We start from the raw sequence: 14,608 nt of genomic DNA, 5'->3' as shown, positions 1-14,608 counted from the left end.
AACTATTCTCTCTTTCAGTGCTTAGATGAATATGAAGATGACGAAGCAGGGCAGAAAGAGCGGAAACGAGAAGATGCAATTACACAACAGAACACGATGCAGAATGAAGCTGTCAGCTTACTAGAGCCAGGCAGTTCCTATTTGCTACAGGTGAGTATTTTAAAAATACCAGGCAGACACTAGCTATTTTAACGATAATTTTTCAGTTATGTTAATAATTTTTCCAGTCTCATTTTGGTTGCATCATCTCCATTTAAATATTTTCAATGGATTTAACCACTGATTTTCCTTATATCTAAATAATTTTTGACTTAAGCAGTGTTTGGTCCTTAGTTCCTGATCAATGAATATTTGCTGACTGACCAACTAAACAAGTTTAAACAATATCAACTGTAAAGATAACCAGGAAAAATAATTACCTCTTTGTTCTTAAAAAAGTAAGAATTAGTAAGTTTAAGTGAGTGAACACTTCTGCTCTAGGCTGATTAATATTTGTGTTAGAATTACATAGCAAATAAAGAGTTGAACAGCAAGTGTCTGCAAAATCAAATGTTTAAACGTGATAAATAAAACACAATATGTGGTATTGAATCGCCCAAAACATCTATATGTCTGTGTAATTATAAAATGCTTTTTAAAATAAAATTTAACTCAGTTTTAAATTAGCCGTTATTTTGGGTTCTTGTGGCACAGAAAATTGGGAGTTGGTACTGGGATACCTAAGTATAAAGCGGATCACTCTGCAGAATCATTTCATATAAACTGAAATTTGAGAATCATTTTGATATAATCTAATCTTAAATTGTTTGGGCAGCATTTTGAGATCTTAGGATACTGTCTTTTCAGAGTTCCAGTTTTGACTTTTTAAGTACATTTTATTATGATACCAATTTAAAAGGAGTTCCCGAGCGGTACACACATCTCCCTGTTTTATTGATAAAAAAATGAAATTTTTTAATCTTGTCTATTAATTTGCAAGGCTATGATAAAAGGCGTTTGGCAGAGAGAGCAAAATATTTTGTAGTGGTTTGGAAATGCATCTGCAGAACTTGTTTCTCTTCTGCTCTTGGAGGCAGATCCATTGACATGAAGGTTCCTGGAGTGATGCAGGCCTGTCTGTCCCCCGGGACCCAGGCTGCTGCTATGAGAAGTAGATCCCTGTTACAACATGGTGTAAACTAACAGGCAGTGTCTCTCTCAGCGTCTGTGTGACTGTGCACAATCTAAAATATCCGTGTCTAACAAAGTTGAGGTTAAATCTGGGCCTATTCCAGGTGAAGATCAGGCCTAATTTATTAGGATAGAGACAATGTAGCATTTTAATTAAGAGTCTAGACCTGGTTTCAATTATTGGTCGTGCTGCTTACTCTGCATACTCATCATCAAGCAGCAGCTTTCACAAAGAGGGCTGCTTCCTTCTGTTGAGTTTCCCTGCTCACTCAAAGCGGGGGAGCCCAGTGTTCCCCCACTAGCTCATTCTCATATATATACCCAGATAGGGAGCAGTCTCAGCTGACATGACTCTGAGGAGCTTTCTGCCTCACCCAGTTTGTTTTCTTTCCTATAGCTTTTCTAATCTCTTCCCAGGCGCCTTCTTCATTTCAATCATATTTGTTTGTTTCATTAACAATTAGGATGTGACTCGTTGGTGACCTTGGTTCCAAGTGTCTGTTTTGCCAAGCTATGTGCTCAGGATGAAAGTGAGGTTAAGACTCTCCCATGGGTCACAAATTGCCTCATTGAATGAAGTTGGAGTGGGAACTGGAACTCCTCTGTCTGCGTGGGTGACCTCTCTCTGAGTTACCACCTAAACACTCATATTCTGTTACTCATAGGGGATAGATAGTGATCTACAACTCCGACTTCAAGAGCAAGAAAAAGGGAGAGACAATATTGACATGCTTGGTTGTTTGAAGGCTTTTTTGAATAGGACAGAAAGACTTTGTTTTTTAGCAATATCTATGAATCTGAGCCATTCAGTGAAATAAGTCTTTAAAAAATGAAGAATAAAATGGAAATATGAATTTGGCATAGCAGTATGCTTGTGAAAGGTTAGAGTATTTTAAATTTTTCAAATAATGTGGAGTAGTAGTAGTAATAAAAATGAAAATTCTAAAGTTTTCTTATTTTTATTTGTTTAATTAATTAATTAATTTTTTGAGGAAGATTAGCCCTGAGCCAACATCTGTTGCCAGTCCTCCTCTCTCTCTCTCTCTCTTTTTTGCTGGGGAAGACTGGCCCTGAGCTAACAACTGTGCCCATCTTCCTCTACATTATATGTGGGACACCTGCCACAGCATGGCCTGACAAGCAGTGCATAGCTCCGCGCCCGGGATCGGAACTGGAGAACCTCAGGCCGTGAAAGTGGAACATGCGAACTCAACCACTGCGCCACCAGGCTGGCCCCAAAAATTTTCACATGATTAGCTATGATTTTACACATATTTAACCATATTTTTTTTTAGATGATCATGCCAATTTTTAAAGTAATATGTTATTCTCTGATTAAGTAAATAACATGATCAATGGAAAATTGAAAGATATTAGAACATGTAAAGAAAGGGGAAATTACTTAGTTTGCTCTATTTCTTTACTCTCCATATTTTTATGAACTATTTATTATTTTAAACTTTAAGCTTTATGTTTTTCAAAAGCGTACAGTCGCGTTAAAAAAGATGCACAAAGCATAAAAGGGTATATGGTTCAAAGTCTTCCTCAGCTACCTGATTACTGTCCTTGAGGCAAGTAGTGCTTTCTTTTCCTGTAATTCCTTCCAGAGGTAGTCGATAAACAAATTTAAATCTATATGTGGATCTGTATGTCTGTATACATATTCCTGATTTTAAGCACGTTGCTGTGCCTCTTGCTCTTTTCACTTAATATTGTGAGGAGACTTCCACAATAGTCCATAAAGAGCTTCCCTATTATTTTTTGCAAATGCAGAATATTCTATCTTATAGGTGTACCATAATTTTTCTAATTCCTGTTGATGCTAATTTAAATTATGTATAATCTTTTGCTATTACAAACAATGTGGTGGTGAAAAACTTTCAATATGTGTTATTTTGCGTATATATATGTATGTCAATCAGTAGGATAAAATCCTAGCACTGGAATTTCTGGGTGAAAAGGAATGAGCATTTGTAATTTTGATGATATTCCCAAAATGTTCTTTGTAGGTGTTGCAGTGTGAACATTTTTTTCATGTTATTCAAAACTCTTTGTGTATTATTTTCAGTGGCATAGAATTTTTTTTAATGTGTATAATAGTTAACACAAATTTCCCATTAATGGAAATCCTCAGTGGTTAAAATTTTTTGCTGTTGTAGTTTTTTGCTGTTGTAAATAATACTGGAGTTAACATCTGTATAGATTTAACTTTTTGTATATTGAATTATTTTCTTTGGCCAGATTTCCAGAGAGAAACTTATTGGGCCAAAAAACTTACAGCATTTTAAGGATTTAAAAAATTACTGATATATACTGCCTAAATTACTTATGATAAATGTTTATCAGTATCTGGTCACTGGCATTTTGTGAGAGGGCGTTTATGAGTTTTATGTTTCTTCTCTCTGATTTATGTATTGATTTTCCTCTTAAAACAACCTCAAGCTTACTGAAAAGTTGCAAGTCCTGTACAAAGAACTTTTTCCTCCTTAATTGTTTGAGAATAAGTTACTAACCAATGCCCTATTACCCCCAATATTTTACTATGTGTTGTCTACAAATAAGATCTCCTGCATAACCACATCACAGCTCTTAAAATAGGAATTTAAAATGGACGCATTCTTAGCATCCAGTATTCAGACCTCATTCAAGTTTTGCCAGTTGTCCCAATCATGTCCTAAATTATAGCAAAAGGATCCAATTCAGAATCATGAGTTGCATTTAGTTGCCGTATCTCTTTAGTTTTCTTCAATCTGAAACAGTTTTATGGCCTTGCCTAACTCTCTTAATTTTGATTAACACTTTTAAAGATTATAGGTCAGTTATTTTGTGATATGTCCTTCAATTTGGGTTATCTCATGTTTACTCATAATTAGATTCAGGTTATATGTCTTTGTTAGGAATATCACAGAATTGTTGCTATATTTTTCTCATTGTGTGTTCTATCAGGTGGCACAGGATTTTAATTTGTCCCATTGCTGCTGCTGATCACTTTGGTCATGTGACTAAGGTGGCGTTTGCAAGGCTTCACTTCTTAATACATGTTTTGTGGATAAGTGCTTTGAACCATGTAGATATCTTAATCCCCATCAAACTTTTTATCTGTCTCTATCCGTTTATCTATCTATCTGGACATCTGTGTCGACTCACTGTAACCTTTTATTTGATGGGTTGTACCCCATTACCATCTGTATTAGTTTTCTATTGCTGCTGTAACAAATTACCACAAAGTCAGCATCTTAACACCAGTGTATCATCTTATGGTTTGTAGGTTAGAAGTCTACACGGGTCTTCTTGGACTAAAATCAAAGGTAAAATCAGGGCTGCATTCCTTTTTGGAGCCTCTAGGGGAGACTCAGCTTCCATAACTTTTCCAGCTCCTAGTGACTACCTGTATTCCTTGGCCAATGGCCCCCTTCCTCCTTCAAAACCAGCAACGGTGGGTTGAGTCTTTCTCACATTCGGACCTTTCTTCTTAGTCCTGTCTCCCTCTGACCTCCTTCTGCCTTTCTCTTCCTCTTTTAATGATAGTTGTGATTACATTGGGCCCATCCGATAATCCAGGATAATCTCCCTATTTAGGGTGGTTGATTAGTAACCTTAATTTCCCTTTGCTATGTAACCTAATATGTTCACAGGTTGTAGAGAGTAGCGTGTGGACATCTTTGAGAATCATTATTCTGCCTACCACACCATCATTATGTATTTTGATATTCAAATTATCCCAGATTTGGCCAGTGGGAGCCCCTTTAAGTTTTTGTATCCTTAGCCACATCTCCATCATTCTTGGAAAACTTCCTTGTTTTCTGGCATAATAAGATATTACACGCCCATCTTTAATTTTCCTAGCCTAGCCTTGGAAGCAGCCATTTCTATAAGGAGCCCTGATTCCCTCTCCTGGAAAATGATATTTTAAGCCAAGATCTGGGCTGTAGGTATGTTCATGTTATTGAGATCTCACCATTCCTAGTCACTATGTACAGACCTTCAAAATATACGCATGTCTACACATAGATAACATATGTATATATATCCTTCTGTCTGCTGCTTGCCTACCTAGCTGTATCTATCTGTTGAAACTAATTTATATCAGATATCAATATCTCAATGCTAATCTAATACCATAGGGTTTATTCTAGTATTTGTAACTCCCTTTTGTAACATTGAGAAACCTATTTCCCATTATCCTTAATCTGTTTTCTTATTTATTCAGCACCCCTGTGTGTAACCTATCTCCCATTACACCCCTTCCCCACACTTAGGCCCCCTCCCCACATGTAGGCTATGACGTACCATGTTGGCTCTTCCTGTGTATGAACACCCTCCTCACTCTTCAGGCTTGGCGTCCATCTGAGGTTGCAGGATGCCCTCCTTAGTGTACTTGGGTTGTGACTCCCCACACTGGATCACCCCCCTCCATGGATTACCTCCTCACCTTGCTTAGCTTCTGCCATCCTGTGACAGGCTGCTATTCCCTAGGGTCTTTCTTTGTTCCTGCTCAGACTCTGAGACCTCATGCTGTATTGCTTCTCCATGAGAACTCCTCATTGACCTGACTGGGTTTTAACACCTCCAGGCCAGGCTGTCACTCTGTGGACACTCACTTTATCTTGTTTGGGCCATGGCACGTCACCCCTGGCCATCCTTCTGCAGAGATGCTCTCTGTAACCCTGCAAGGGTTTTGAATTCCCCATGCTGTGCTATCTCTTGGACGGTATTCCTTCTTTTCCCTTCTGGGCCTCTAAAACCCATTTTGGGCCACCCTTCTGAATGGATGACCATTGCACCCTGCTTCTGTCTCTCAATGCCCCTTCCTGGGACTCCCTTTCTGACCTTGCCTCAGGACTGATAACCTGCTTTCCTTTTCCCACTTTGTAGACACCCTCCTCATTCTGCTCAGGCTCTGGTTTCTCAGGCCAGGCCAAGTGCCCTGCTGTGGTGATGCTCTCCTCAGTTTGCTTGGACTCATTCTCTCTGCCAAGCAGCTCTCTTTCATGAGGGTTTCCCATACCATGGTTTGGGCCACTGTGTTTCCCCCCACCTTGCTCTGCCCCACCTAATGGCTTTAGGACTGAATCGTCCAGGAAAGAAAGAGCAACGATGAGTTTTTCCTTTTTTAATCCTTATTAATTTGATGTTCTTGTTTTATTTTTATTTTCTAAGTTATTTTATCAATTATACATTAGATATTTTGTTCTGCATTCATCTTCAACAGTGTACATGTCTTGCTACATTATGTGTATCAGTATAGGTATTTTAAGTTAGTCCTCAGGGCTAAAAGTCCAGCATGTTATGCCACAATTTTACTGAGGGCTGTGGCTTTGTTGCTAATTGGTTTATTTGAATACCTTCAGTATTATTTTGCTATATTCTACTGGGCATATATTTGTCTGATCTTATTTCACATATGCTTTTATATTTGTTTATACTTTACAAGTTCTGATCTGCCACTGCACCTGTAAAGACAATGTTCATGGGATGTCCTTATTGACCATTCTAAGCTTGAATGAAGCGGAATGTTTTATTTAAACTGACACAAAACATTTGTGCTTTGCCAACATCTTCTTAGCTCTACGTAGGTCTTTCCCCATCCTGTTAGTAATGGAAACCATCCCATTGCAAGGAAGATTATTTTAGGAAAAGTATATTTTAAATCAGTTGTATAACAGCTTTTGGGGTTATTGGAAGGTCCCATTATGTAGTCTTTGAAACTTTTAAGACCACTAGCAGTTGTATTTTTTACAAGCAGTTATAGTGATACTGGCATTTCTCCTTTTTTCCGCACCTTTAGAATGGAATTGTCAACTTTTAACAGTTATAGTAATTATCAAGTTGACGCCTTTTGCTTGGAAAGTTTTGTGGCCACAGAAATATAGAAGCTTCAATTTACCATTGTAAAGTGGAGTTTATATTTCTATAGAATTTTATGTTAATGTGTAGAAACATCAAGCATTTTCCTCCTTAAAATTATAAGGGGCTCTTTTGCTGCATATAGAAGTTGACTTTTTTTTTCTAGCTAATATTTCTCGTTCAAGATTTGCCCCATTTTCTCTTTTTGGCAGCGGTCTAGAGATCACTTTAAACTCCATCTGTAATTGTTGATTTTGAGTTCACATGAGCAGGAGGCTACTGCCCCTCCCGGTCTCTGCTGCTGCTAATGGTAATGTGGTCTGTCCAACATGGGCAACGCTCCGTTGTTAAGGAATGTAATTCGATGACTAGAATCACTGTGAAATAGCATTTAGCTACAAGATATATATTCTAATAAAAGACCATATTCATCTACCAATAAATAATAAGCTTAAGTGTTATCTGCTTGCTTCAGAGTCTTAAGTATTGTAATATTAGTTATATAGAAATAAGCTTAAATTCTAATTGTTTACGCATCTTGGGCATGAGCATGGAGTGATGTGATCAAGTATATTAGAGTTCTAATTTTATCAACTGCACCAAACTAGCTGTATAGAAAATACTGTATAAAACTTACTGAGATATGTTTTAAGTGACGAATTGTTTAAAAAAAAAAGGCTGTAAGAAATGTAGAAAACTGATATTATACAACTTCCTATTAGTATGGTGAGCTGGGAACTTGTCTGATACTGACTTTCAGTCATTGATAGTTGGCTCAAAGTATAAAATTAGTGTAATGCCACTATAGATTAGTGTTGCTGAAAACGCTCTCCATTTCACATTTCTGTATTTGTTAAAATTCTGCTCTAAATCTGTATTAGTCAAAGTTTTACCGTATTAGGGAAAATGCGGATTTTAAGCCTCAGAAATATTATTTATTGCCAAGTTGTTCATACCATTTCAGTTGATAAGTTGGTAACCCTCAAATCAGGAAATCCGACAAGGGCTATTCTGTTCTCATTAAGCAGTTCTGGTTACTCCATCTCAGTAAGAGGTAGTCTGGGTGGTCAAGCTGATGGCGCGTTTTGAAATATTTCGCTTATAACCAAAATGAGAGAGAGACAATGTTTTGGAACAAATGGCATTATTAGCATTTTTTCTAATGCAAATTTAGACAGATATCATTTAAAGCAAATGCCTTAGCATTTGTTCATATAGAATAAGATTAGGGAACTTCATTGAAAAAAAAAAGAACTTTTATAAAATGTTAGTTGAAATACTGTTGTGAAACTCTAGGGGGGAAGTTCCATATGAAATCATTATCATCTGCATTCAATAAAATGTACTTTGAGTGGATACACAGAAGCTTACTATTTCCTTCTGCTTTATCCAAATAACCAGTGATGAGACATTTTGATCCAGTTATTATGGTTTCAAAAATAATTTAAAAACTAGATTTTATGAAGTATATTCTTTGTAGTTATTCATATTTTTATAAGTAGGAGATCTGTTTACATATGTGGTGTACAAAGTACCAAGATTCATCTGCCTCCTCTTTAGGGGCTGCCACTTTAATGACAAGGAGATAAGAAACTCTTTAGACTGTACTTGCTGGGCTTTTGTTACTGTCCCTCCTATATGAACAGATGATGCCCAGGGGAGGGTGAAAATGCCTTTGAGCCAGCTGTCAGTGCGGCATCCCCAGAGGTGGTCCTCTGAAGGAGTCAGGCTCACACGCAGGGCACGTCTGGTGCCCTGTCCCCTGGCTACTCCCTGCAGCTGCTGAATTCCAAAGCGCTGCTTTTTCTGAAGCTACCAAGTACTAGGGAAGCTCTTTCCGTAATATATATTTATTGCATACTGTTTGAACTGGGGATTTTGGGGGAAAAGGAATCAAAAATTAGGGGAAGGAAGTTCCTTCCTCCAGAAGCTTTCATTGTACTTAGAAAATGAGACATATACATGAAAAATTGAGATAAAGTTATATTTAAATAAGAGATTTAGGCTATTGTAATGGGAATTTATTGACTTGGAATAATTAAGACAGATTTACTAAAGCTCCACCTAGAAAAATTGATAAAGCTTTTTCTGTATCCTAGTTTTTCTTTTAACTGTCAAATTTAAATTGTAAGCTTATTGTAAAAGAGTTGTGCTAATTGTTTTATTAAACACCTACGTTATTTAATCCCCACAACAACCCGATAAAATAGACATTGTTGTCACTCCTATTTTAGAGCTAGAGAAACTGTGACTGAGAGAATTTAAGTCACTTACCCAGAGTTGCACAGCTGCTGAGGGGCTGTCGAGGTGGAACTTAAAGCTTCCTCTTGACCAAATGGTTTGCTGTACTGTTTCCCCCATGGACGTGTTCTTTATTGTCCCAAGCTGCCAGTATTTGCTGTTTTACTCTGGAATCTGGTCATCTTATAAAGTGAGCTTATTCTCTGATTTTAACCAGATCAGAAATTCTTTAGTTGTAGGGTTCCGCTTGGAGACTTTTAGTGATTAACTAGAGAAAAAAGTTGTCAGTTTTTAAAAGCTCATTTAATTTTGACCACATATTAAAATGAAACTGCAAAAATTGTTGGAGAGCTTGGGATATCAAAAGACTGAACAGAGAAATAACTGCCCTCTTAGTTAAAAGGTAATAATTTCCTATCCCAATGGTTAATGTTGATTTGCAGCAGTCTTTTTTTTTTTTTGGTAACTTAGAATCAGCATAAAAAGTACTTTGTCTCTCTCTTTTTTTTTTTAGCTACCTTTAAAAATAATCATCAATCATTATATGTATGTGGTGAATTGTGGCTTTTTTAAAGAATGATGGCATTCTTTATATATACTTGTATATATACAAATGTATATATTTATAGTTGTGTTTTTTAATACTCATTGACTTCTGAAAGGATTTAAGCTGTTTGGTTGATGAATGATTCTCTCTTTGTCTATTTTCCAAGCTTTTTAATATACTTCCAAATTAAAAGAATAATTTAAAAAAAGTGATTGGTTTTGTCTGAAAAAATCAGATGTACAGTCTTGTTTTGTCTGACTAGTAATGTGGATTTTTAAAAGTAATGGTAATTGTTCTAAATTAGTTTCTTTCAAAATTAGACATTCTCTGTCAACTGTTTTATATAATCTGGAATTGCATGCTTGCACATATACCCAAACTGACAGTCATTATTTTTACTTTATAGGAGCCATCTAGAACAGTTTCAGGCAGATACAAAAGGTAAGTGTTCTTCAGTTGTGACAGCATGTTGTAGACATGAGTGTAATGTCTGTCTGAACATGGCTTAACTAACTAGAACTGTTTCAAGCAGCTTTTTGAAAGATAGGAAACCTCAGTATTGTGCTCCTAAAAAGAAATTACGTTGTAAGCAGGAGTGTACTATCTGTCTGACCATGACTTATTTTGACATATCCTGCAGTCTTTGAAAACTGCACACACCATGAATTTGCATGGGCCTGATGAACTTAGCAGAATAGAAACTTAGAATCTTTTTCACTTATGTACTTAAACATTGAAAATTCAAGTATATCACCTGTGTTTGGGCTGCCATAACAAAATATTGTAGACAGGATGGTTTAAACAGAATTTTATTTTCTTGCAGTTTAGGAGGCTGCAAAGTCTAAGATCAAGGTGCCAGCATGGTCAGGTTCTGATGAGAGTTCCTTCCAGACTTTCTGACAGCTGCCTTCTTGCTGTGTCCTCAAATGGTGGAGAGAGAGAGGGTGGTTTCTCAGGTGTCTTTTTTGATCAAGGCACTAATCCTGTCATGAGAGCCCCAACCTCACGACCTGCTCAAAACCCAGTTCCCTCCCACAGGCGCCACTTCCTAATGTACCATCACATTGGGAGTTACGGCTTCAGCGTGTGAATTGTGGGAGACATAGTTTAGTCCTGTCTCAGTCTGTTCAGGCTGCTATAACAAACTGCCACAGACTGAGGAACTTGCAGACAACAAAAATGTATTTCTCACAGCTCTGGAGGCTGGAAGTCAGAGAGCAGAGTGCCAGTATAGTCAGCTTCTGGTGGAGTCCCTCTTCTGGGTGGTAGAATGACACCTCCTTACTGTGTCCTCACATAGTGGGAGGGGCTGGGGAGCTCTGTGGGGTCTCTTTTATAAGAGTGCGGTTCCATTCATGAAGACGCCACCTTGATGCCCTTAGCACCTCCGGAAGCCCCACCTCCTCGTACCATCACTTTGGGTGTTAGGATTTCAAAATACGAATTTTCGTGGGGCACAAACATTCAGACCATACCACCACCTCTACACGGGTGACGCTTTTACCAGAAAATGTGTTTGAGTGTCTGTGCACACCTAGTAAGAAAATCAGAATTAGGTATAAGAAGTTGTTTAATGGAGATACCTGGGATATTAGCTTTCTTCTTCCCTGTTGAAGCCGTAAAAGTTTCAGAAGATGTGGTCATATTTGTGCTAATAGAGAATAATGGTAAATCTTACCAAGTGTTTGTAATGACCAGGCTGCTTTACATAGAGATCTCATTTAATTCTCACAGTTGTCTTATAGGGTAGGTACAGTGAGTACAATATTTACTTTCATTTCATAGATGAGCAAAGTGGGGTTAAAGAGGAAGAAGAATTTCCCTGGGTTACAGAGCAGGTCAACAGCAGAATCTAGGTTTGGACTCAGGCAGCCTGACTCCAGAACCTACAGGCTTTCACAAGACCATCGGCCTAGATTCGTACATAGAAAATCTTTTGTTTTCATCTATTTGTATGTTATAAAGCTTAAAATATTTGGTTAAAAGTTTTGGTTATTATAGTCTATCTAAAATAAAACATTAAGAGCAGCTCCAATTTTAATACTAAATTATATATAAATAAAATTCAATTTTTAATTTTTACCATGGGCCATAATATCTATTAGTGGTTGAAAGAGATAAGGAGGCCAAGATAATCAACAATTGAATAAAGAAGTCTGAAACCATTTCTGGTGAACACTCAATGTGTTCGCTACTACTTTTATTTTCATTTCTGAGTAATTTTGATTCAGGTATAATGAATCCTGTGATTCTTTTAAGCTTGTAACAGTTGTACATTGCTTGGTAATTATTTTCTTAACATGAATAGTTTAAACTAGGAAGAATTTTCTTTGTTTTGCCAGAAATCGTTGCCAATCAAATAGCTTTGATTTGTTCTATTTCCAGGCCACATTCTCAAACCAAAAAAGTTTTTATCATCGGGTCTTGGTTTGGGGAATAAAGATAAATTTCAGTGACTTATCAAGTTTTTGTTGTATCGATCATATGTATTTAGTTCTTATTAAATAATAAACCTTAAATTATGACTGGCACTTTTCAGATTTGTATTCTTTAACCAGAATCCAGAGGGGAATAATTTTCTTATGAATCCTGATCAGAAGCTTTATTTGCATATCATTGTGTTAAATCAGAGAGAAAATTGGTCTCCTCTGGTTTTTGTTTTAAAGCTTGTTAGACCATTGTTTTACTTGTGATCTGTTCATATACTTGTACTTTGTTTATTTTCATAGCCTAGAGCATGTGGTTTGTTACTCTTCAGCTTTCAAAGGTTTGGCCCTGTTTAATACTGTTATAAAAAAAATTCTTTTTAAGTTCCTAGTCATTATTCACTGACTCACAACTCATAGTTTGAATACTATCTGAAAGGAAGAAAAAGAACACTAAAAAAAAAAAGAGAGAATCTGTATCTGAAATTATCATTCCTTATCTAGAAGAATTTGTTCTCTTGTACATCATTCTTTCATTAACCTGTTCATTACTTTCATTAACCTGTCAGCAAGTTGTAGCAGTGACTAGAAAATGAATGATTCGTGGTGAGGGTGTCTGCTGACTAATGGGGATGGAGAAGAGGAGGAATGGGCTAAAGGATAGAAATTTGACATCACATTAGAAAATATTTTAAGTAAACCAAATAACTTGTATTTACAGCCAGACAAACTCTTAAAAAGTCACTAGAGGATATAAGCACCCACAAGACTAGTTTGTATGTGTGCTCTTATAAGTTAGGAATTAAATATGTAATTTTTTCTTACACATATCAAGAATGTTCTTTTTGAGCATTGAGGCTGTTAAACACTCACGAGCTGTGCTCTATTTTATTGACTTGACTCTTGTTTAGAACATCTCATATATTCATTGATTTCCTTTTTAAATCTATTTAAATAACTTTAGAGATCTGTTTGGAGGTGGGGCTCAGGAAGTTTCTGAAACTCTAGGTGTAGGAAAGAAGGATCATTGTCATATATTTGTGGGGTTTTTTTCAATGTGTAATTTTCTTCATAGAATGTTTACTTTATAGTGCATTGATTAAAATTTTTTAAAAAGCAAGACAGATTGTTAGATTTGTGTCTGTAGATACCATACTTGATATGATTTCTAAATAAAACCATAAACTTAAAAAAAACAGAAAGCAAGACAGTGCTGAATGACTTGCAAAGGGCGAGATTAACCAGGATGTGTAATTGACCACTCTTATTGCAGTGTGTAATTCAACCATCAGGAATGGCACCGATTAAAAAACATAGAAAGCTAGTTAAGACAAATATTAAGTTTTATCATTCTCACATAGAAAGTAACTGGTTCTTTTGTTTTTACAAATATATTTAATACAGTTTTATTTATTTTATTAAGTAACATATGGAAGTCCTAAGTGCTTCTAAGTCATTCTTCCCTCCAGTAGCATTAATAAGTTACATTTATATCGCTTTTAATGGTGCACAAACCACCTTCGCATGCATTACCTACCAACAGCCCCATTAGGCAGCTATGCAGGCACCTCCTTTCCAAAATGATGAATAAGGCTTTGGTGCCACATTCCTTCTGAGCAGAAATCAGTTAAGAGAGGAAATGTTACAAGTATTTGTTTTTATAAAGAGCATGGACACATCAGGATATGAATGTTAGAAAGAATTAACATCTTAGCTAAAATGTAGGTGCAAAATCTTATTTCACATCTGTAATGTTTCATGTTGTTATTGTACTTCTGTAACTAGAATTCATGTAGCTTTATCAAGACCTTTCTGCCCTTAAAATTTTTTGCAGTTACTGAAAAATGATTAGGGTAGAATTTTTATACAACTTAAAAATTATTTTCTTTATTTTAAAATCAATCCTCGCGATTGAAGATTTGGATTAGAAAAACCCACTCATAATCCTACCAACCAAGTCAATCACTGTTAACATTATTTTTATGCTTTACTTCCACCTTATTTTTCTAGGCTTTTTATTGTGTAGCTGTGAGCATAATGGATGTACGTGTTCCCATTCTGATTTTCTCCTTAGTTAATGTGATACAGGTATCTTCAACTTTTGTGTTAAGTTGTGTAAAGAATGGTTGGTATGAACTAAGCGATCTCTGCTTTTCTCCTTTTCAGTGAAGTATAGCATAAGTATACCAGGGACCCTCACTATAACTGCTTTGGGGATCAGTAATTTCTGCATTCTTTATTTGGATAGATGTGACTATGATTCCTTTCCTTAAGGGCCAACATGCTCTTCCAAAGTCAGTTCTGCTGTAACACGTGTTTTGAAAACTTGAATTTGTCCCAATTGATAGATTAGGGAAGAGTTTGACCATAAACACAA

The 14,608-nt window shown here is 36.4% G+C and overlaps 1 protein-coding gene across 2 annotated transcripts in view; it reads left to right on the top strand.

Moving 5' to 3' along the window:
* Positions 1-14,608, top strand: part of PAWR (pro-apoptotic WT1 regulator) — a 109,395-nt gene that overhangs the window by 70,691 nt on the left and 24,096 nt on the right. For both annotated transcript variants that reach the window (XM_070253895.1, XM_070253896.1), the window contains exons 3-4: positions 19-150; positions 10,212-10,246. In XM_070253895.1, the coding sequence (XP_070109996.1) occupies positions 19-150; positions 10,212-10,246 (167 nt within the window). The remainder of the gene's footprint in view (positions 1-18; positions 151-10,211; positions 10,247-14,608) is intronic.

Source organism: Equus caballus, chromosome 28, assembly GCF_041296265.1.
Source record: "Equus caballus isolate H_3958 breed thoroughbred chromosome 28, TB-T2T, whole genome shotgun sequence".
NCBI classification, from domain to species: domain Eukaryota; kingdom Metazoa; phylum Chordata; class Mammalia; order Perissodactyla; family Equidae; genus Equus; species Equus caballus.
This window is presented reverse-complemented; position numbering and strand designations above follow the sequence as displayed.